We start from the raw sequence: 25,286 nt of genomic DNA, 5'->3' as shown, positions 1-25,286 counted from the left end.
AAAATGGGGCTATGCACAGGAGAGCTCTGGTGGCCTAGTGGCAAGGAGCTGCAACTACAATCCCAGAGATGTACGGTTCAAATCCACCAGATGCTCTGCCGGGGAAGGAGGGGCAGTCTCCTCCTGTACCAGTCAGATCTGATTTGACAGTACACTTACACAAAAATAATAAAAGAAAAAAAATCTTAAAAAACGGGGGGGGGGGTGGCTATGCAAACAAGATTTTAATTTCTTGAAACTCCAGACTTTCGAGGATTAATCCTTAAAACGATTGCCCTGAGATAATCTTTAAACCAAAAATATCCCCTGAAACTACCAAAGAATTCCTGACTTGAGCATCAAGTGCACCTTCAAGATCTAGTTACATGGGCTCAAACAGATAAAAGCACCTTGAGAGACTATATAACAACTTTAAGGAGCAGTGAGTTCATGCTAACAGAGAAGGAACAATTCAGGAAAAGGAATGAGAACAGCTGCACAATTGAAGAATGTAATTAATGTCACTGAATTATCTATATGACTGTTATCGAATTGTATGCATTGTTGTGTATAAACTCAATAAAAATAATAATTTTAAAAATAAAAGATACTGCCAGTTTCTATACCTGATCTTATTCCAGTTAAGTCAAAGTCTCCATGGTGGTGACTTGAAAAGAAAAGAGTAAAATTAGAAAGCAAATGATAAAACCACTTGTCTGTCAACAGGTGAACTGCTATTCATGGTAACCACATACATTACAGTTAATGCATAGAATTATTCTATTCATTAATAGAACTAATGAACAGAATTGCTGAGTGGGGATTTCTTCACCCTAATCTTTAAAGAGAACTCTGGGTGAGCTCTGGTGGCCTAGTGGCAAGAAGCTGCACTGCAATCCCAGAGGTACGCTGTTTGAATTCACCAAATGCTCAGCTGGAGGAGGGACAATCTCCTCCTGTACCAGTCAGATCAAATTTGATGGTACAGACTAAAAAAAATAATAAAATTAAATTAAATTTTAAAAAAAGAGAGAGAACTTTGCTGGCAGAGTGATAAAAAGCTGCCCTGCAATCCTGAAGGCACACTGTTCAAATCCACCAGCTGCTCCACAGAAGGATGGACAATCTCCACCCATAAGAGTAAGTGCCTTTCAAAACTGACTGGAGGATCAGCAATGGGTAGGTTCCAACCTGAAGGCACACAACAACAACAATGATATTTAAAGAAAGGAAGCTCTAGTGATACAGTTCAAAGGGAGGTGATCACCCAAAAGTCTTTCTGGTTATTCCAATGGACAATCTCCTTCCATGCTATTTACAGTCTCTGAAACCCCACTGGAGGGTGGACTATAACTTAGTTCTGACTTAACATCAATAACTGAGTTTTAGTTAATCTTTAAGCAGTAGATACCTGGACCTAAGCAACAGGTTGCAAAATGTTTGTACCACCCTAGCTCTGGGAACAAAATTAAATTGTTATTCTGATTATTATCAGTAAGCAAAGTCCAGAAGGAATTACAAGAAATTTGCATGCTTAGCTACTGTGTACATCATAATCATAAGTTAAGTGGCAGGAGTATTAGAGAAATGAGAAGCTAGAGTTGCCTTAGTAAGAACAGAAGGCTTCAATGGATCTAGTTGTGGTCCTGGTAGTATGTGTCTCCTCTTTCCTTCTTGTTTTACTCTGGAAACAGAGCCATGGGAAAGGGAAGCTCCCACCTGGCCCCACTCCACTCCCAATCATCGGAAATGTCCTGCAGTTAAATGTAAAGAATATCAGCAAATCTTTGAGCAATGTAAGTATATCTTATACTCCTCTGGGGGCACGCAAAGGGAAGTAAATCCATCCTTACATTAGAGGAAAACAGAAATGCATGTCTTCGTAAAACCAAATGCTTCCTGTGAGTTATTGCTGTTTCTGTTGCTTTTATTAATCTGTCACCACCAGAAATAGAGGGAGAAAGTCATGCATTTGTGGAAAAGAGAACTATTAGGATGATTATAAGATAGGAGCAAATGAAGAAAGTGAAAAGGTGACATAGCAATAGAGAATATTGCTGTTATCTTTTGCTGTTTCACAATATTTGCTATGACATTCTGGATCAAAGTAGAGATTAGAGATTTCATAAACTATTTACCATATAAACTATGTGTTTTGTTCAAGATTATCCAAGAAAACATTTATCCAGAAAAGCAGGTTGTGTATGATGTCAAGGGAACAGTGAATGAAATATAGTTATCAGGGAGTCCCTGGTAGTGAAAGTATCTTTCTAATTTCAGTGAAGACTGCCATCTGTGGCCTAGGAATACTGCAGCATATAAGAAATACTGTATGAGATGCTGCCTGTCCTGTCACAGACTCTGTGTTGCCTGCTCTCTGTTTAATGATGCCTATAGACCTCAGCCTGAAGTGGGCTTGGAATCAACTGGGGTGATTGTAAAAAATAGATTTCTAGTATCCATCACAAAAGTACTGACTAGAATCTCCATCAGGACAGCTTTACGAATGAACCCCTATCAGTCTTCTGGATGTTAGTACAAAGATGGGCATTTGGGATTAATACATTGTTCATTAGGGGTGGTTTTAATATAGGTCTTTTGCTAGCTCTGGGATACTAGAAACTAAATTTTTTGAACCTCAGGTTTTTCCTTTGTGAAACTGTGGTAAATAAACAGCATACTCAAGGTGTTGAAATCAAGATTAGTTGTAATAAAGTACAGACCCAGTGCCCAGGGCACTGCCTGGCACTTTGGAGGCTATCCTTAAATGGAGATCTTAACAATTGCCATCAAAAGTGTATAGAAAAATATAAAACTAAGCTACATTTTAAGAAACTATATAGAAAACTACTCCACAGCACATAACAACATAGAAAAATGAGAAATATTTGAAGCCTTCTGTAGCAAAATAAAACACCCAACAATGTCTAAATATTAATATCCATATAGTGACTTTTTAAGTTTTATTTTATACTGGTTCACTTACAAAGTTAATAAAGTTCATTTACATTGTTTTTCACAGCAGATATTTCCCCTTTTATTTACTCACCCCTCCCTTCGCCCAGCAAATTGTGCAACCCTATGATAAATGCCCCCTCCCACCCATCCTCTCTATTCCCCCCTCCCCTCCTTGGATCCTCATACTCATTCTATAATAATGGTCTTATACAGTAGTTGTCTTTATGAGACTGAGTTAGTTCACTTGCATAATGCTCTCCAGTCCCTCACAAGTTAGGTAATAATTTACAAAATCATTGCTCCTGCATATTGCATAAAATTGCATTGCGTGAATGTACCATAATTTCTCAATCCATTCATTTGTGGTTGGACATTTGGGCTGTTTCCACATACTTGCAATGGTGAATAATGCTGCTATGAACACTAATGTACAAGTCTCTGTTTGTGCCTCACTTATGGTTGCTGTGAGGCTGAACACTGTGACACTGATGTGTCAAATGCATTAATGGTTGGTTACCCATGGCGGACAGTGTTGGGTGAAGCTCCCTGATTAAAACAAGCTTGGAAGCAGGAGTGCTATCCACTTCCGTAATAGCTTGCCTCTGGAAACCCTATGAACCTGGAGAGAGGATGAAAGACACACAAGTGTTGAGGATTTTCCTTCATAGGGTCGCTATGACTCAACGGCACTTAACAACAGCATATTCCAAGCAGTGGAATAGCTGGATCATATGGAATTTCTATGTTCAGCTTTTTAAGCAAATGCCAAAATGCCTTCTAGAATGGTTGTACCATTTTATAATCCCACAAAAAAAAAGTATAAGATTTCCTATCTCTCCACATCCTCTCCAATATTTATTACTTGCTGCCCTGCTAACTTTGCCACTGCTACTGGGGTATCTCACTGTGGTTTTGATTTTCATCTCTCTTATTGCCAGTGATTTTTGAGCATTTCTTCACATATCTTCATATATTTGGCCGTGCAAATGTCCTCCTCTGTGAAAAGGCTTTCCATGTCTCTTGTCCATTTTGTAATTGGAGTACCAGTCTTTTTCTTCTGGACGCTCAGGAGTATTCTGTAAACTTTTGTTATGAGACCCTTGTCTAAGATGGTATTGTCAAAAGTTTGTTCCCAGTCAGTAGACATCACCCTATTGGAAAAAGATTTTGATGAGCAGAGATTTAATCTTTAGACGGTCCCATTCATCAGTTTTTATCCTCTCCAGATTGTGTATTTCTGGCTGTGTTTGGCAGTCTCTTTATACTGTAGACTAGGCCTTCTAAGCTTTATCCCAGTTTGTTTCTTATGAACTTTATGGTTTGGGGCTTTATTCCCAGGTCTCTGATCTATTTTGAGTTTATTGTTGTGTATGGTGTGAGACGTGGATCCCGCTTCAGCTTTCTGCAGGTAGCAGTCCAGTTTTGACAGCACCATTTGTTGAAGAGGTTGTCATTTCCCCATTTGAAAGGCTTTATTTCATTGTTGAACATTAGTTGACTGTCGATAGAAGAGTCCATTTCTGGGTTCTCAATTCTGTTCAATTGACCAATGTACCTGTCATTGTACCAGTACCATACTGTTTGGATTACTACTGCTGGGTAGTAGGTTTTGAGGTCAGGGTGTGTGCTATGTCTCCCACTTCATTTTTCAGAAGTGCTTTGCCTATTCAAGGTCTCTTTCCTCTCTAAATGACCTTTTCTATTTCCCTTTCAATCTCATAGGAAAATGAATCTGGCATCTGTATTGGGATTGCATTCAACATGTAGATCGCTTTGGGTAGGATTGTCATTTTCACAATATTGAGTCTTCTTATCCATGAACAGGGAACACTTTTCCATTTACTTAGGTCCTTTATTGTGTCTCACAAAAATTTTGTGTAGTTTTCTTTGTATAGGTCCTCTATATATAGTGACTTCTTAAACTAATATTTTCATCTTCTTTTACCAGCTTTCCAAAGTCTATGGTCCCGTGTTCACTCTGTATTTTGGCATGAAGCCCACAGTGATATTGCATGGGTATGAAGCAGTGAAGGAAGCCTTGATTGATCAAGGAGAAGAGTTTGCAGGAAGAGGAAGTTTTCCACTGGCTGAAAAAGCTAGTGACAAATTCGGTAAGCATGTGCAGGAAAGCCTCAGCCACTGGCAATGGAGGCTGAGAAGGCCTGGATAGACACCGAACAGTTGACCTAGCCCTGTGGCTGTGGAAATCAGTGTCCTCTTCTTCACCAAAGATCTCCTTTTCACTCTCTGGAATTTCTCTTTGTAGGAGTCATTTTCAGCAATGGAAAGAGATGGAAGGATCTTCGACGTTTCTCCCTTATGACCCTGCGGAATTTCGGCATGGGGAAGAGGAGCATTGAGGACAGTGTCCAGCAGGAAGCCTGCACTCTTGTGAAGGAGTTGAGAAAAACCAACGGTGAGTGATTATTCTGCATCTGTGACCTTAACAGATTGTTCTTTTTTCCAAGCCTTTCCTTTTGAGTACATCCTATCAGAATGCAGGTGGAGGAGAATGGCTTTGAAGAAGAGAACAAGAGAATATCTGTGTACATATAGTGTGTATGTGTGTGTGTGTGTGTGTGTGTGTACTTGTGATTGTGTACACTTTTTGAAAGACTCTGTCTCGTTCTTTCTGAACTTTGCTTATTTGTTCTCAAATGAGAAAGTCTTGAAGATGGGAAATTTAGTATCTCATTTTCTCAAGGAGTTATAAAGCATAATATTATTGTGGGATACTTATTCCTGAACATTTCTGTAGAATGCTTTTCGGGTATACACACTTATCAAGTGGACCCAGTACATAAAATTTCTTACTTAAAGAGATTTCAGCTTATGATAGCTTTTTATCCTCTTTCCTAACTTTAAGTGGACTTTCTTCTATATTTACATATCCTCCTCCATAATGGGATTTTAGGTTATAACATCTATGGTAAATATTTACTTCCCACTGGAAGTTCTACTGGCCTGTAAAGTCTTTGTAACATTGGCTGTGATTTTTCAACTTGTTTTCTAAATTTCCCTGGTTTTTCATTCTTTTCAAGTGAAAGGAAAGGAGAGCAGAGTACTGAAAATCAGATTGTAGCGGTGAATAACAAAGCAATCCCTTAGACTTCAAAAGCATCTCCAATTCCTTAGCAAAAATAATTATTTCTGAAAGCTAGGAGCCCTGGAATGTTTCCATTTTCAGCTTAAATGCTACCTGACAGAGGAGCAGTTAGTCAACAGCTATCCTCTATCATTTCTTCAATCCAGTGTTAAATAATCTTCAATCGTTGTTCCATAGCTGACCCTCCAGTGAGTTTTCAGAGAAAGGAGATTGCCCATTCTTCCACAGAGCACCTGGTGGCCTTGAACTGTGTGCCTTCGAGATTGCAGCACAGCTACTTGCCACTAGGCCATCAAAGCTTCCTAATCTTCAATTACATCTATAAATATGGATATGTATACTTGTAATATATTGTCTATATCAATATAGACAATATAGATCCCCCACAAAAAGAAAGCATCTCAGTTATGTAATTATCTCCTATGATGGTAACTGAGATATGCTAAGACAATCATTTAAGAGAATTAGAGTGCAATGTGAGACCCTTACATAAGTCATAGCCTTAATCCAAGGTAAAGGCATTTTTTTCTCTCATGTGTAGATGCATCACTTTTTATCTTAAATGATAGATTACATGATCAAGAAGTCAGCAGATAAGTAGGGAGGCACTACTACTAAGAAAGAAGCCAGGAAAGGAACATGTGCTTTTGATCCAACATCCCAAAACTGAGAACCTGTTAGGCACAGGGGAAGAATGAATTCAAGACACATGGGGACTTCCAAGAGACATCAAGCCCATAGATGTTGAAAGGAGACAAGTATCTTCCCCAAAGCCAAAGGAGAAAATACCAGCTTAGAGAGTTGGATCTCCGCATTTGGACCTTTTGCTTCCTAAACTGTTAAAGTATAAACTCTTTGTGTTAGAGTCACCTTCTTATGGTATTTCTGTTACCAAAACAGAGCACACTCTCTCTTCTTTTCCATTGTGTCAAAACAACTCCCAATTGACCGCCCCCCACCGGCCCCCACAATTGGGTTTCTGAGGCTCTAAATTACATAGGAGGAGACTTTCCATCTTTCTTTCTCAAAGCAGCTGGATTTAGATCACAGAGAGGTCTGGACTTTGCATTTTCAGGGCAACTGCCTGTAGATTACATCACCACAGCTCCTTCTAACAGGGCTAGATAACTGAAACAGAATTTGGTACTAGAAGAATGGCGTGCTGCTCTAATAGAACCTAAATGGTGAAAGCAACTTTGGAACGGGTAGTGAGTAGAGGCTGGAAAAGTATGAAGATACTGAACAGTAATAATTATGATCCAAGCAAATTTTCCAGAAGTTGAACACTATTAAGAATATAGCATCAAGACAGGAGGAAGGCTCATTATTAGCCTGCATTATACAGATGACATACCTTTCTTGTTGGAAGTGAGGACCTCAAGCACTTGCTGCAAAAGATCAAAGAATACAACCATCAATATGGATTACATCTCAATTTCAAAAAGCCAAAAATTCTTACCACTGGACCAATAGGTAACATCATGATAGATTGAAGTTGTCAACAGTTTCATCTTACTTGGATCCACAATCAACTCACTTCATACCAGCAATTGGGAAATCAGAAGATGCATTGCACTGGGAAAGTCTGCGGTTAGGGACCTCTCCAAATTATTGAGGGACAATGATGTCAGTTTGAGGACTAAGGTTGATTCAGCCATTGTCTTTCTCTTCCCTTGCTATGCATCTGAGAGCTGGACAGTGAATAAATATGACAGAAAAAGAATTTTCTAAGTTGGTATTGGAGAAGAATAGTGAATATCCCATCGACTGCCAAAAGCACAAAGAAATAAGTCTTGGAGAATGTGCAGCCAGAATGTTCCTTTGAAGCAAAAAAGATCTCACATAATTTGGGCATGTTGCTAAGAAAGGCTGCTTCTTAGAGAGGGATATCATGCTTGGAAAGATGGAGGGATGGCAGAAGAGAAGAAGACCTTCAACCAGATGGATTGACACAATGACTGCTGCAATGGGCTCTAGTGTGTCAGAAAGTGTGAGATAGGACTTGAGTTCAGATCTGTTGTTCCTAAGGTCTGATAAGTCATACTGGACAGCACTTAACAACAACCTTTTTGGTTTCAAAATGTCAGAGCTTCAGTAACTTTTTTCAGTAGCATGAACTTGGCATTCATAAGTGCCAGGGTAATGGAACCAGATCTATTGCCCAGTAGGGGGAGAGGGAGAGGACAGGTGTCTGTTCAAGAAACAGAAAACTGGGCCTTTAAAGGCTGAAGGGATAAGTTCACTTCTACTTAGATAGGACAGAGAGTGAGGTTGCCAAAGCTGGGGAAGCAAGTTGTCATTCCAGGACCTGAAAGGCAGATCTGAAATGCAAGACCACATAGTCTTCATCCACTTCCAGAAAGGATGGCCAGCATTCATAGTCTGGAGCTCAGGACCACAGTCTAGAGGTCTCAGAGAACAGAAGAAAATTTTCAAGCCTTAAGAGTTAATAGAAATTATTTTAATAAATTTTTCCATTTATTCAACTTCCATTATTCCTTCTTTCCTTTATTTTTTTTTTCATTTTGGAAAAGTCTGTTTTGTACAAATTGCATCATTGCATTTTTGAAGCCAATAACTTGATTCTAGATTCACAGATGAAGAGGAACTTTGCTTCAAAATGGAATTTGGATGTGAAGTTGACTTAAGACTTTTGGAATGATGTGATGAGGTGGGAAAGTTTGCACGTGGCCAGAAGATACAATTAGAGATAGGGCAAGGACGGCATGCCATGGGAAGAGCACTGGAGGCCCAGTGGATGAGGAGGGGCACTGCTAACCCCAAAACAGACAGCTTGAATCTATCCATTGCTCTTTGGGAGAAAGACAGGAAATCTCTTCCCTTGCCATTCACAGCTTCTGAAAATCCACTGAAAGGTCAGCTGTGTGTTGGTTCTGATTGGACAGCACGGAAGAAAAACAAAAATATATGTCATCTTAGCTGTCATGATTTTCAGTGATAATGATATAAGTTGGCAATTATGTCATTATCTCCTGTGATGTGATCAGCCAATCAGTTGCAAAGTGCTTGGGGTTGGGATGCAACATCCTTAACTCGGGCCACAGTCCTGGTCCAATGTGAGCGGAGTTCCCCAGGGTTCGGCCTGAATAATGTGCTGTCTTACATGAGCTGAGAGAGAAGTGAGCAGAGGAGGGTCAGGACTCTGCCCAAGAAAGGAGAACCAGGAGCATAACACATTCTTTGGATCTAGGGCTCCTGCACTGAGAATCTCTTAAACTCAAGGGAAGACTGAGCCCAAGACAAATGGAGATCTCTAAAGGATGCTAAGTTCACAGGTGTGAAAAGAACACAAAGTCCTTTCCAAAGAATGACAGAGAAAGTCTTCTCCTGGACTGGAAGTTCGTCCAGCCTCCTAAACTGTGTGAATAAACTCTTAGTTGTTAAAATCATCCACCAGTGGTACTTCTGATACAGCAGCCCTAGATAACAAAGACATCTGTTTTATATATGTATTTTGACTGTATTTTTAAAATGTCTCCAATTCTTTAGGTTCACCCTGTGATCCCACTTTCATCCTGGGCTGTGCTCCCTGCAATGTGATCTGCTCCATTATTTTCCATAATCATTTTGATTATAAAGATAAGGATTTTCTTAAAATGATGGAAAAATTCAATGAGAATGTCCACATTATGAGTTCTCCTTGGATCCAGGTGAGGCCAAGATCCTTTCTTCTCAAGAAATCATTTGTTTCATTCTCTGACATGTACAAAATTCTATCTGTACCACATTGTAATATTGGAGCACAAAAGTCTTCCTTACAGTCTCTTATGGGTTTAACTGAGTTTCCCAAAAGCATACCTTGTAAAAGCCTAAATCCTATACTTGTGTTTATAATCCCATTTGGGAATGGATTTTCTTTGCTATGTTAAAGAGATGGCTTTAGTATAATGGTGTACATGGAATTTTTTTCATTTCCTGAGTATGTGTATGATAACAAAATTCTGTCTTGGAATATGTGTAATATTCCAAGTTGTGCCACATAGTTAGTTCAGTTCCGAGCTGAAAGTGGCTAAGGGGGTTCTACTACTAGTCTCCATCCAATCATTAAGGCCCTTTATTGTGATCCCTTTTACAGAGGCCAGCAAAGGAACTCACACATCATGTAGTACTTTGGTCTCAAGATCACAGAAATTGGGGAGCTCTGGTGGCCTAGTGACAAGAAACTGTATTGCAATCCCAAAGGTACATGGTTCGAATCCACCAGATGCTCTGCTGGAGAAGGAGGGACAATTTCCTCCTGTACCAGTCAGATCTGATTTGACAGTACATACACAAAAAATAATAAACTAAATTTAAAAAAAAAAATCACAGAAATTGAGGTTTGTAAGGTCTATTGTTTGTTGTTGTTGTTGTTACGTGCACATTATGACTCATATCGATACGTGAACAATAGACCTGAATTTTTGCCTTCTCTAGCACCATCCTAACAATCTGTCTTGCACAAGTCTTTTATGGTCACCATGGAATCAACTTACCTCCTTGAGAGATCTCATCCCTTTAACTGAGCCTCTCCAGCATGATGCCTTTAAAACTAGTTCATCCTGAAAAGGTAAGTCCAAGGGAAGCGAGATGCTTGCCTCTCAGCATTCTGCTTGCACGTCCTTCATGACAGAGTGGTTTATTCTCTGGCAGTCCCTGTGCTGCTCAGTACTCTTTATGATCACCATCACAATTCAAAGAGATCAATTTGTTGTCAATCTTCCTTATTCACTGACCAGCATTCAAATGCATAGGAAACAACTGAAAATCAGGAGCACCTTAGTGTTTAGAGATCCTGGCTCTTTTGAACTTCGGATAGGTTACTGACCGCAGATTCCTCCAATAGAACACATCTCTTGATTTCTTGACTGCTGCTACCAAGAGTGTTGCATGTGGACCCAAGTAAAATCAAATAATTAACTTCAATCTTATCTCCATCTATTGTGATGCTCTCTCTTGGTCCAGTGGTGAGGGGTTTTTTTTGGTTTTCTTAATGTTGAGCTGGAACCCATATTGAGGTTATAGTCTTTGAGCTTCCGCATGAAGTGCTTCAAGTCTTCATTTTCTGCAAGCAAGGCTGTGTCATTTATATAATGCAAGTTGTTAATGAGCCCTCCTCCAATCCAGATGCCATCTTCCTTTTCTTTTTCTTCTTGTAGTGCAATCTTTCAAATCATTTGCTCATCATATAGATTGAAAAGGTATAGAGGAGGAAACAAGCCTGATGCACGATTTTCCTGATTTTTTCCCTAATAAAAAAAATTATTTACTTAGAATCACTCAGAATATCAACAAAACAGCTGCAACTTTTCTTTGTTTTTCTTTCTTTTTTTTGCAATTACAGAGTGGTATTCAGTTAACAGAACTACTGACGATGAAAAATAAAAACAACCAACAAAAACCTACCATCCCCATATATAAATAATTCATGCTGTGCACCAACAAGAATCTGCTTTAAATTTCCATGCCAATTTATAACCCCCATACTGTACCAGGCAAGGTGGGTGGCTATTGAAAATATCACAAGGACAGGGCTATCTAAAGACACATTCGGTAGAGTGTTAACTACACAAAAATGACACTGTACAGTTTAAAACCAAATCTTACACAGCCTTGCATGCCATTTTTTTTCTTTTAAAAGGAGTGAGTCATGTACAGGGGGGTTAAAGGCTTTATAGACAAGAGGAGAAAAACTGCGCTACAACTAACTTATTCATCCTCCTCCTCCTCATCTTCCTCCTCTTCCTTCTTCTTCTTGCTTTTCTCAACCTTGACAACTCCCTTTTTTGGCTGCATGAGGCTTGCCTTTAGCCCTGCGTGCAGCAATGTCCTTCTCGTCCTTCTCCTTCAGCTTAGCAGCCTTCTCGTAGTCCCTCTCGTCATCCAGTGTTATTCCACATCTCTCCCGGCGTCTTTGCAACATCACCAATGGAAAGACCAGGGTGCTCGCCTTTGATTTTGGGGCAATACTCTGAACAACACAACATGTCCCAAGTATGTTAGACGGAGCCTCAGAATCCTTGCCTCCAAGGAGCCACCTGGTTTAGCCCTTTCCAGGACAAATCTGTTTGTTTTCCTAGCAGTCCATGGTATTCTCAATACTCTTCTCCAGCACCACAGCTCAAAGGCATCAATTCTCCTTCTATCCTCCTTGGTCATTGTCCAACTCTCTGATGCATAACAAGTGATTGTGAAGACCATGGCCTGTATCAGGCGCACCTTAGTCTCCAGAGAGACACTATTGCTCTTCAGTACTTTGGAGAGGTCCCTAACAGCAGACTTTCCTATGGCAATGCGCCTTTTAATTTCCTGGCTACTGGTGCCAAGACTGTGGTGCCAAGCAAACTATAGCTGTGAACAATCTCAATCTCTTCACCATCCATCCTGATGCTGCCAGTTGGTCCAGTGGTGAGAATCTTTGTCTTCTTGACATTGAGCCTCAATCCATATTGTAGGCTGCAGTCCTTGATGCTCTGCAGCAGGTGCTTCAGGTCCTCTTCAGTTTCAGCAAGCAGGGTTGTGTCATTTGCATACTTTGGACATGTTGTGAGGAGAGACTGGTCCTTGGAGAAGGACATCATACTTGGTAGGGTGGAGGGACAGCGCAGGAGGGGATGGCCCTCTAAGAGGTGGATTGATTCAGCGACTGGGATAATCGGGGTGGGAGTGTCAGAGACAGCGCGATTGGCACAGGACAGAGCAGAGTTTAGGGCTGTTGTTCATAGGGTCGCTATGAGTCGCAAGCGACTCGACGGCGCATAACAAAAACAACAACAACTCTGAACAAAACAAGGAAAAAGCCAAAAGGGGCCTTTTGGGCTCGTTGGGATCTTTAAGCTTCTTTTTTTTTTTTCCTCCCTGCTCTTAGGAGGGATATAAGTTTTCACCTCTCTCTAATAATGGGTCTAGTCCGTCTTTACCATGTCTTCAAATTTACCTTTCTCTTTAGCAGACATGGTCTTCCACCTCTCTGAACACTTTAGAAAATTCTGAGAAGTTGACAGAAGCATCCGGGTGCTTCTTCTTGTGCTCTTCTCAGCAGGTTTGCATGTAAAATGCATACGATGACATTTTGCCTCTCGGCTTCTTAGGATCTCCTTCACCCATGGTTTCTCGTCCGTGAGGCACAGAGTCATCCAATGGCGTCCAGCTCTGCCTGGCCTGGTGCTGTCTCTATGGAGCTCAATGTACTGCAATGGCTGCCACTTTTCCTGATTTTAAACAATGCAGTGTTCATTTATTCTGCTCAAAGAACTGCTTCTTGGTCTATACCCAGGTTTTGCATGAGCACCATTAAGGGTTCTGGGATTCCCAGTCTTCTTAATGGTAGCTATCATTTGTCATGATCCATGCAATCAAATGCCTTTGCATAATCAATAAAACACAGATAAACATCTTTCTGGTCTTCTCTGCATTCAGCAAAGATACATCTCACATTAGCAATAATATCCTTCATTCATAGCTTCTTCTGAATCCAGTTTGAATTTCTGACAGTTCACTGTTGATGTATTTTTCCATGTATTTTTAATAATCTTCAGCAAGATTTTCTTATAGGTGATATGAATAATGTCATTGTTGTTAAGTGCTGCCAAGTCATCAATAACTCGTAGGGACCCTATGAATGAGATCTGAACACTTGTATAACTTTCGTCATTTCTCCAAGTTCGTAGAGTTTCTGGAGACAAGCTATTTCGGAAGTGGATGCCACTCCTGCTTCCAAGCTTGTTTTAATTGGATGACTTGATAATTTGCATAGACTATTGGATCACCTTTATTTGGAAATAGGTACAAATATGGATCTCTTCCAGGGAGTTCTGATGGCTTGTAGTAAGAAATTGCACTGCCAACTCAAAAGTATGCGGTTCAAATCTACCAGCTGCTTTGTGGGAGAAAGATGGGCAATCTCCTCCTGTGCAATTTACTGCCTCTAAAAACCAACTGGTGGGTCAGCTTTGGGTGGTGTTCTGACTTGACGGACACAACAACAACAGTGACTCTTGTATGGTCAGCTGACGAGGTAGTTGTCTGTCATCCGTATTTGTTGCCAGAAATTGGTGAACTCATCCAGGTTGTGTCTGTGTCCTACAATACCTGAGTTGGTATTCCTTCAAATGCTAGAACTGATGTTCACTTTCAGCAAGCAAGATTTTGTCATCTGCATAGCACAGGTTGTTGATGAGTCTTCCTCCAATCCTGACATATGTTTCTTCATATAGTCAAGTTTCTTGATGACTTGTTCAGTAAACAGATTGAATGTTTTTGAATGATTTGTTCAATATATAGGTATGGAGAAAGGATATAACTCAGATGCATATCATAATTTGAAACCGTGCAGTGTTCCTTTGCTTTATTTGGAGAACAACTTCTTGGTCTATGTGTAGGTTTTAGATAAGCACCATTAAGTGTTCTAAATTCCCAGTTTTCTCAGTGTTAGTAATAATTTGCTATGATTCACAGTAAAAAAAAATGCCTTTGCATAGTCAATAAAATACAAATAAACATTTTTCTGCGGTTCACTGCTTTCAGTGAAGATCCACCTGACATCAGTAGTGATATTCCTTTGCGAGAGCCTTTTCTGGATCCAGCTGGAATTTCTAAAAGTTACCTGTAAATAAATCATTACAGTCATTTAAAAAATAATCTTCCACAAAATTTTCTTGCATGTGACATTAATGATATTGTTCAACCATTTCTGCAGTCTGTTGTGATCATCTTTTATTGGAATGAGAATAAATATCAATCTCTCCCAGTTATTTGGCTAAGTAGCTGTACTCTACATTTCTTGGCATAGGCTAGTAAGCACATATCTGGTGGTAGACAGGTATCTTGGCATAGACAGATGGTATCTGGTGTTATCTTTATTGATATTTCATCAATTCCTGGGGCCCTATTTTTGTTAATGTTTTCAGTGCGTGAACATCTTCCTTCACGATCACTGGTTCTTGATCATATGCTACTTCCTGAAATGGTTTAGTTCAGTATCGATCATTTTTAGAGGGGTGGGGTACAGTGACTCTGGCGGCCTAGTGCCAAAAGCTGTGCTGCGTTCCTGAAGGCTTGCAGTTTGAATCTGCCATCTGCTCCGTGGAAGAAGAACGGGCCAACTCCTCCTGTGTGATTAATTGCCTCTGAAAACCTGCCAGAGGGCCAGCTTTGGGTCAGTTTCGACTCAACAATAAAAAAACCAACAACATCACAGTGACTCCAGCTGTTTGCACGTTTCATTATAAAACTGCTTTATCTTCTCAAATTGCCCTTTGAAATCTTCTGTTCAATTCTTTCATTTCAGTATTTCTTTCCTTTGTTTTGGTCTCTCGACAGTTAGTGCGATTTTCAGTCTCTTCTGACATCCATTTTGGTCTTCTCTTTCATCCCTGTCTTTGTAATGACCTTTTTTCTTTCTGAATGATGTCCTTGATGTAATCTCACAGCTTACCTGGTTTTCAAACACTAGTGTATGACATCTATTCTTGAGGTTCTTTAAATCCAGGTGAGATTGAGTCAAGGTCGTATTTTGGCACTTGAGGACTTGTTTTTATTTTATTCAACTTCAGTTTGGACTTTGACATGAGTAACTGACGATCTGGTCCACAGTCAGCCCCTGGCTTTGTTTTGCTGCTGATTTTGAGTTTCTCGGGCCTGTCTTTCATTGTTTTTGTTCAGACATTACTCTAGGTTGTATACCCCTGGTGTACAAGTTGCCGTACAGCGGTCAGTTGTGGTTGCTGTGAGGCTAAACACTGTGACAGTGATGTGTCAAATGCATTAATTCCTGGTTAACCAATGCAGACAGAGTGGGGTGGAGCTCCCCAACTAAAGCAAGCTTTGAAGGAGGAGTGGCATCCACTTCCATAATAGCTTGCCTCCGGAAACCCTATGAACATGGAGAGAGGATGAAAGACACCCAAGAGTTGAGGACTCTCCTTCATAGGGTCGCTATGAATCACCTGTGACTCGGCGGCACTTAACAACAACAACAATAACCATCAACTTACTCCATAGGTGTGACTCTAGTGCAGACCATCAGATGAGTGGTACATATTCACCACTAATAGTGGACTATGCACTATTCACATGTATAGTTATCATTTGCATTTTAAAACAAGATATTTGCAATGAATAAATCACTGTCTAAAATTCAATCTCCAGTCTCATTTCTGCCCCAAAGTCTGCTCTTCTCTTACTTCTTGTTGTTATGTGCCGTCATGTTGCCTGCAACTCATAGCGACCCTATGTACAATAGCTCTAAACCTTGCTCTAGCCCCTTGCCTATCTCACTGTCTCCAACACACCTACCCCCACTATCCCAGTCACTGAATCAATCCACCTCATAGAGGTTATTCCCCTCCTGTGCTGTCCCTCCAGCCTTCCAAGCATGATGTCCCTCTCCAAGGATTGGTGCCTCCTTGCAACATGTCTAAACTATGTCAGACGAAGCTCCAGAATCTGCTTCCAAGGAGCAGCCTGGTTTAACTCTCTCCAGGACAAATCTGTTTGTTTTCTTAGCAATCTATGGTATATTCAACACTCTTCTCCAGCACCACAGCTCAAAGGCATCAATTCTCCTCCTAGCCTCCCTAGTCATTGTCCAGCTCTCTGATGCATAACAAGTGATTGCAAAGACCATGGCCTGTATCAGGCAAACCTTAGTTTCCACTGCTCTTCAGTACTTTGGAGAGGTCCCTAACAGCAGACTTTCCCATCATAATACATCTTTTAATTTCCTGGCTGCTGGTGCCAAGAGTTTTGACTGTGGAGCCAAGCAAACTAAAGCTGTGAACAATCTCAATCTCTTCACCATCCATCCTGATGCTGCCAATTGGTCCAGTGGTGATAATCTTTGTCTTCTTAATATTGAGCCTCAAGCCATATTGGAAGCTGCAGTCGTTGACCTTCTGCAGCAAGTGCTTCAGGTCCTTCTCAGTTTTAGCAAGTAGAATTGTGTCATCTGTATAATGCAGATTGTTGATGAATCTTCCATCAATCCTGATGCGATACTTCTCCTCATAGAGCCCAGCCTCCTGGATAATCTGTTCTGCATGTAGGTTGAAAAGGTATGGAGATGGGACACATCCCTGGTGTACGCCCTTCCCAGTTTTGAGCCATGCAGTATTTCCTTGCTCTGTTCTGACAACAGCCTCCTGGTCCAAGTATAGGTTTTGCATTATCACAATCAAGTGTTCTGGGATTCCCTTTCTTCCAACTTCTGCATTCCAGTCACTATTATGAATGCATCTTCATGAATTTCAGACTACAAAAGTTGGTAGAAGTCCTCAATTTCTTCATCTTTGGCTATAGTTGCTGGTGGGTATATTTCAATAACAGTTGTATTAATAGTTCTTTCTTGTGTGCATTTGGATAGAGTCCTATCACTCATTGCATTGTACTTCAGGATAGATCTTGATACGTTCTTCTTCATTGTGGGTTTAACAGCTCAATTTGCCATTCCTGGTGTAATAGATCTATGATTATCTGATTTTAAATGGCCAGTATCAGTCTATGTCAGCTCACTGATGATGAAGGTATTGCTCTTTATGTATTTCATTTTTTACAAATGTCAATTTTCCTAGATTCATACTTCGTATATTCCATATTCTGATTTTTAATGGATGTGTGCATTTGTTTCTTCTTATTTTTTTAGTATCTTAAAATCTGAGGGACTTTACTTCCTGTACTCTATCTAACAATGTTCCTTTGTTATTCGTGGGGGTTGCTACTTCAGAAGTGGATGGCAAATCCTGTTTCTTAGTCTGTTTTAGTCTGTAAGGTTCACTGAAACCTGCCCATTGCTATTTACCATTGACATGTCTTCCAGTGTCCTACCAACCTGCAAATCACTGCAAGGTCTATTAGTGATAGCTCTCTAAACTATACAGATGGACTAATATGGTGTGTTTTAAATTAAATTGTTTTGTGATTTAAAAGAGAGAAGACAAATAAATTATCATGTAGAGCTAGAGGAAAAGAGATTCAAACCAAATAAAGATAGCTTAGGGAAAAAAAGGGAGTTCTGGTGGCCTAGTGATAAATAGCTGTGCTGCAATCCCGAAGGCATATAGTTCTAGGCCACAAGCTGCTCCGTGGGAGGATGCGCAATCCTGCCTCTGAAAACGCACTGGAGGTTCAGCTATGAGTTGGTTCTGACTCTACAGTACTCAACAACAACAACAGGAATAAAAGGCTCAAAGAGACTGGAGAAAGAAAGCAGTTCTAACCAGTTTGAACATAAATTTCTGTGCTCCTACTGCATAAGAATAGCAGAGTGTATAGTGAGCTATGCTGCTAATCCAAGGCCAAGACCTTCTGGAAGTTCAGATCCAACAGCAGTTCCACAGCAGAAAGATGGGCAATCTTCTGTGCAATTTAAAACCTCTGAAAATCTGCTTGATGGTCAGCTTTGAGTTGGTTCTGACTCTATGGCAATAAATGAGTTTGTGTAAGAAAACACATTTGTTAAAGCCAGAAATGTGTAGTATTTCAGTTCTAAAAAGCCTTGTTAATTATGATGTGAACCTCAGTGAGATGTTTAGAGACTAGAAAACTGCTTACAATATAGAACTGCCATCAAGCCCAAAGGCTCCCTGGTCAGTAATTTTCCAGCAAAATTCCAAACCCATAAAATACATTGAAACTTTGTAAAGAGCACTCAGTGGAGATAGAAAGTCATGTTGGCAGCATTTCTTAATCTATAAGTCTTGTACTCCCTTCACCGAGTGACTTTCTTCATTCCACTTTCTTAGCAGAAATATTCCAATTCAGGATATAAAAGAAGAGGAATGTCTGGGACCACAGATGTTACTGGACAGCTCTGCCTAACATAGTTTGCTGCTTTAGTTGAGATTCCTCCTATTTGGGTACTTCAGAGATGAGAAAATTGTTTATTTATGGTGCATGAGTGGCAAACAAGCACCACATTTTTGTCTGTACCAAGTGGTATGTCCTGCACTCTGTCTAGATGCTAATTGCATGATATTAGAGGAGCCACTTAGTTGATTGTGTTATTTAATCCATGAAATGTTAAATTAGATGTCACTGTAATTTTAAGCACACATCAATTTTTAAATTTCTTTCTATTTCTGAGGTTGATTAATATAGGTAGAAACATACGTGATACAGATAATCCAACCTCCTTACCTTAAGTTCCCAGTAATAAAATGTAAATACTACTAATTTATGCCATCTTCTCTCTCACAGTTGTAAGGAAATTTGAGGTGAAAGATTAGACTACTGAAATATGATATATATGATAAATATAATATATAAATATAGAAAATTATTGGCTGTAACATTTTTAGCATTTCAGCCCTCAAATATTTCTGTATTCATAGAAAATTAACTCATATGCATAGTAAGTAGCTTCCCCTTAAGTTGGATAACATATTTTACCCATCTTCAAAGGTACAGTTTTTAGCCAGAACTTGATATAAGACATATATGTGTTCATAAGATAAGTTTGCTTATTTATTAAAGACTTCTCTTTTAGATCTGCAATATGTTCCCCATACTCATGGATTATTTCCCAGGGAGTCATAACAGATTTATTAGTAATACCAACTACTTAAAAAAATATGTTTTGGAGAAAGTAAAAGAACACCAAGAATCCCTAGACATCAACAATCCTCGGGACTTCATTGATTGTTTCCTGATTAAAATGGAGAAGGTAAGATATGAATGATAGATCAGTTGCTTTTTTCCTTACATTTATTGTGGTTAAATGGATAGTTCTACACTTGACAGAGGAGCTTTGGTGGCACAATGCATAGCATATTGCACTGTTAAGCAGTCTCTATGAAAGAGAGATGGGCAATCTCCTCCCATAAAAATTTTCAACCTCAGTCACCGTGAGTTGTAATCAAGTCAGCAGTAGTGAATGCAGGTAGGTATTTGACAGGGATGTTTAAATTACCAGGCAAGTCATTTTGGATTCTTATCTTTCTGTTGTACATAGTGTCAATGAGTGAGAACTAATTCTATGGAACCTAACCAAAAAGTCCAACAACATGTACATGGGTCTGCATTCAACACTGAAAAATAAAAAATGTAATGGCTAAGGATAGAAACAATATAGACCCTCTAAATAACCATAAAGAGAAATCAAATACACACTTGAATTCAAATGGAAACAATTAGAAATAGGTTGGAAATGTTAAATACTATGCCAGTAAATGAGGGTGAAAATGCTTACTGCACATAGTATACGGCATGGAGAATGAAGGAATATTTGCAATGAAGGACTGGAGAAGGCATTCAGATGAATGATGTTTGCAGAGGTTCAGAGAGGTGTGGGAGCAGAGATTCACTGAATGGAAGACAAAACAATTAATGGACTATAATAAAACTTAATTTGGACAGCTATTGGAAGCTGGATTTTATTTCTGTCAGGTAATCTATAAACATGAATATTAGCATGGAAAGTTTTTTTTTATTAGATATATGCCTGAAAGAGTAGTTAAAAATACCAATTACCATTAGGGAAATTATCCCAAGAGTTATGTAGAACGATCTCTATGAAACGAAAAGTGATTAAGACCAGCTGGGAGATTTTTCATTCCTTGAGATTGGTTCAATTTCATGAAAATGTGGAGTTTGAAAGATCAAGGTTTTCTACCTTGTTGTGTTATCAGAAATTATAGGAAGAGAATAAATCAAGGAAGAAGTATATTTTAGAAGAAAATATGAAAAAAACCCTGGCAAGTGACTACTATTGGGAAGGCTTTTCTATTTAGTTAAGAGTTTTTGTCACAGGAGGCTGATTGTTGCTACTGTTTGTTGTTGAGTCAATTCTAATGCAGGGGGCTCCTGTATGATAGGATAGAATTGCTTCATAGATTCTGGGTTAAAACCTGTAGAATAACAGATTTCCAAGTCTTTTCTGCTGTGGCCATTGAGTTTGAACTGCTATCCTTTCAGTAAGCAGTCAAGCAATTGCACATTGTATCACCAGAGTTTGTGTCATAGGAGGCTATGTTGTTGTTGTTATGTGCCGTCAAGTCATTTGAGACTCATAGCGACCCTATGTACAACAGCCCTAAACCCTGCTCTATCCTGTGCCAATCGCATTGCCTCTGACACACCCATCCCGATTACCCCAGTCACTGAATCAATCCACCTCATAGAGTGTCTTCCCCTCCTGCGCTGTTCCTCTACTCTCCCCAGCATGATGTTCCTCTCCAAGGACCTGTCTCTCCTTTCAACATGTCCAAAGTATGTCAGACGAAGCCCCAGAATCCTTGCCTCCAAGGAGTAGCCTGGTTTAACCCTCTCTAGGATGGATCTGTTTGTTTTCTTGGAAGTCCATGGTACATTCAATACTCTTCTCCAGCACCACAGCTCAAAGGCTATAGAGAGGACCAAAATATAAGAGGAAATGTAGACATTTCAGTATAAAAACAGATCTTTTTTGTAAAATTTAATCAATGAGACAGATTCAGATGATAGTCACTTTGAACAGAAATCAGTCAGTAGACCAAAATGGGAAGAAGAGATGATGAGAGTGATAAAATTTTAAAACCTGTCCATAGATTTGAATTGGACCACTCAAACCCTGTGTTCTAAATGGAATACTGTGAAGGATATGGACTAAATGGAAGTAATCAGAGGAAGCAGCACGTCCCTTCCTCTCATTGGCTCCTGTTCTTCTAGGAAAAGGAATAAATTTTTCCCTCTGGGGATGTCTGTTACTCTGGTTAAGATGTAGATACCTTTCCAGAAGATTGTACTAATCCAAATTCTCAGTGTTTTTCTCAGTTTTGAAAGGGGATTCTAAAGTCTTGCTAATTATTCCAGGTGAAAGAGGGCCCTACAAGCTCTCATATTATTTCAAGTTTTTCTTCACTATTATATCTAATATTTAAAAATTATTTTTGATATATTTAATAATACATTGTGGTTGTCGACAAATAAAAGTCGAATTACCATTCACTATGGCTTAAACAAAGGGTTGTATCTCACATACAAGGCATTTCACATTGGGCCAGATAAGAACTAGCCGAATAGCCCAGAAGCATCACAGAGCCTGCACCTTCCACTTTGCTCCGTCATACATAGTAAACAGCCCTTCGCATTCATTCTGAAAAATACCTTGTTCCAAGACAATGTCTGCCCCACCTATACTTCCATATCTATCTGTTCTGAATAAGCAAAAAGAAAGACGAAGAGGCACTAGTCTTCTGCTTCTAGTACATTGGCAAGAACTCTACTGCAGGGCCTATTGGGCTGCAAAAGGCTGGCAAATGACATTTTTCAGAACTCAAAATGAGAACTGCGTAAAAATGAAGAGCTTTTAAATCTCTAATATCTGTATGCAGGGCAGATTATCCGAGAGGCTGGGCTCTATGAGGAGAAGTCAGGATTGGTGGAAGATCTATTAACAATCTGCGTTATACAGATGACATAGCCCTGCTTGCCAAAACTGAGGAGAACCTCATGCATTTGCTGCAGAGGGTCAAGGAATGCAGCCTTCAGTATGGACTGAGGCTCAATATCAAGAAGACAAAGATTCTCACCACTGGACCAATTGGCAGCATCAGGAAGGAAGGCGAAGAGACTGAGGTTGTTCACAGCTTCAGTTTGCTTGGCTTCACGGTCAACACTCTTGGCATCAGCAGCCAGGAAATCAAAAAACGTATTGCGATGGGAAAGTCTGCTGTTAGGGACCTCTCTAAAATACTCAAGAGCAACAGTGTCTCTCTGGAGACTAAGGTGCGCCTGATACAGGTCATGGTCTTTGCAATCACTTGTTATGCGTCAAAGAGCTGTACAAGGACTAGGGAGGATAGAAGGAGAATTGATGCCTTTGAGCTGTGGTGCTGGAGAAGAATATTGAATATACCATGGACTGCCAAGAAAACAAACAGATTCATCCTGGAGAGGGTTAAACCAGGCTACTCCTTGGAGGCAAGGATTCTGGGGCTTCGTCTGACATACTTTGGAAATGTTGAAAGGAGAGACAGGTCCTTGGAGAGGGACATCATGCTTGGTAGGGTGGAGGGACAGCACAGGAGGGGAAGACCCTCTATGAGGTGGATTGATTCAGTGACTGGGGTAATCGGGATGGGTGTGTCAGAGGCAATGCCATTGGCACAAGATAGAGCAGGGTTTAGGGCTGTTGTACATAGGGTCGCTATGAGTCGCAAACGACTCGATGGCACATAACATCTGCCAAACCGTACAAGAGTTCATCCTAAAAAAAAGAAATTTCTAATTTCCAAGTTTGCTTACCTTGATAGCAATCTGACTTTTTTTTTTTTTTAACTCATTGTAAATACACACAGAAAAGTGACTTGCTGGTTGGGGGGTGGGGATGTTGGGCAGAGGCGGGGGCTGGGAGGAGGCGCCGCTAGGGGTGGAGCGCGCTGCTCGAGCCTAAGAACCAAAGCTGAAATTGACGAGCGCTGCAAAGTTGAGAGGAGCTCATGGCCGCAGAGCATAGCCTGAGAAAAACCATGGTGAATCCAGGCAGCAGCTCGCAGCCGACCCCGATGAAGGTCGGCTCCCTCTCATGGTGCGCAGGCAGCAGGGGCAAGATTACAGATCATTTTCTGCTCTCTGCCCAGGACAGCTACTGGCATAGCCTAGCGGTGCCTCAAGTGCTCCTGCTGCCAGGCACAGCTGGGCGACAGCCACACGTCCTGTTACACCAAGAGTGGCAGGAGCCTTTGCAGAAATGACTACATTAGGTTCTTTGGGAATAGTGGTGCTTGCAGTGCGTGTGGACAGTCGATTCCTGCGAGTGAACTCGTCATGAGGGCGCAAGGCAATGTGTATCATCTTAAATGTTTTACATGCTCTACCTGCCGGAATTGCCCGGTCCCGGGAGATCGGTTTCACTACATCAATGGCATTTTATTTTGTGAACATGACAGACCTACAGCTAGCTCTCCTCACTGGCCATTTGAATTCACTTCAGAGCAATCCACTACTGCCGGACCAGAAGGTCTGCTAAAAGGTCAGAGTAATGCAGAATGTGTGCCTTCAGCTCAGATTTTGTTTATCACAGGTGGATCTCACGTGTCCTCAGTAGACAAGTCACCTTTGTAGCTAGCACCAGTGCCAGCTCCACGCCATTGCACCCTCTTTAGTCTTGATTGCCCTTCCCGCATTTGTTGATACATTAAAATGACTATGAAGAGAGAGAAAAAGAAAACTAACTTGTCAAACTTTTGGGTAATATTCCTAGGAAAAGCACAATAAACAGACTGAATTTACAACGGAAAACTTGATAATGACGATAAGTGACCTGTTTGCAGCTGGTACAGAGACAACAAGTACCACCCTGAGATACGGACTCTTACTTCTGATGAAGCACCCAGAGGTCACAGGTATGAGTACAGCTGAAGGGCAGGTGAACGACTTAGATGGCACTTGACAATAAATTACTAGCGTTTTCTATCTTGTTTCTCTTGGAAAAATCCTTACTATTTACATTTCTGTGATGGAGCTCTAGTGGCCTAGTAAATAAGAAACTGTGCTGCCAACACAAAGGCATATGGCTGGAATCCATGAAGGGAGAAAGTGAGTTTGTCTTGTAAGGGAGGGTGACTGTGAGAAAGCCAGCGTGCACTGCAGATAATGTGACAACGCACTGGTGTAGTGTAGGGATTCTGGGGGAGGAATCCACACTAGGAAACTATCAAGAAAACTAATGGACGCCAGGTCTAGTGGTCAACCAATTCTGAAAGGGCAGGATGGATAAAACACATGTAACAAAAATTCCAAAAACAAAAGAAAATTATTCATTACCTAAGGTTTCATAATAATATGGTAATGATTACTAAGAGTTTGAAATATACACCCGAGCAATAATCTAGAAAATTTGGAATTAAAATATGTACATTTTAAAATAAAAACATGTATAAAAGTTGAAACAATTTTATCACTGAATATTTACATAAGCATAATATTGATATAACAAAAAATTATGAACGATAGGAAGTATGTCTGTGTGTGCATATGCGTATATCTTCTTGTATTTTTTTGTATTTTATCATTTTGTGTGTGTGTACCGTTAAATCACATCTGATCTCCTCCTGTAACAGATTTTCCCTCCTCTAGCAGAGCATCAGGTGGATTCAAACCACGTACTTCTGAGATTGCAATGCAACTTCTTGCCCTAGACCACCAGAGTTCCCCTGTCTTCCTGTATTTTTAAGGGATTACTACTGCAGATGTGAATGACCATAACTCTTACAAGGATATCATTAGATGACATCTAAAATTGGATAATCAAGAAATAGGATCATTA

The 25,286-nt window shown here is 40.2% G+C and overlaps 1 protein-coding gene and 1 pseudogene across 2 annotated transcripts in view; both read left to right on the top strand.

The window, feature by feature from the left end:
• Positions 1-1,607: 1,607 nt before the first annotated feature.
• LOC102866378 (cytochrome P450 2C18-like) overlaps positions 1,608-25,286 on the top strand; it is a 30,146-nt gene continuing 6,467 nt past the window's right edge. The window contains exons 1-6 of one of the 2 annotated variants that reach the window (XM_006880366.1): positions 1,608-1,775; positions 4,886-5,048; positions 5,204-5,353; positions 9,554-9,714; positions 19,527-19,703; positions 24,222-24,363. In XM_006880366.1, the coding sequence (XP_006880428.1) occupies positions 1,608-1,775; positions 4,886-5,048; positions 5,204-5,353; positions 9,554-9,714; positions 19,527-19,703; positions 24,222-24,363 (961 nt within the window). The remainder of the gene's footprint in view (positions 1,776-4,885; positions 5,049-5,203; positions 5,354-9,553; positions 9,715-19,526; positions 19,704-24,221; positions 24,364-25,286) is intronic. The other variant, XM_006880367.1, reaches the window with a different exon arrangement.
• Positions 23,488-23,987, top strand: LOC102865973 (annotated as a pseudogene).

This window comes from Elephantulus edwardii, unplaced genomic scaffold (genome assembly GCF_000299155.1).
Source record: "Elephantulus edwardii isolate Elephantulus edwardi_28Jun2011 unplaced genomic scaffold, EleEdw1.0 scaffold00007, whole genome shotgun sequence".
In the NCBI taxonomy this organism is placed as follows: Eukaryota; Metazoa; Chordata; class Mammalia; order Macroscelidea; family Macroscelididae; genus Elephantulus; species Elephantulus edwardii.
The sequence above is the reverse complement of the archived record's forward strand: the minus strand, read 5'-3'. Positions and strand labels throughout refer to the sequence as shown.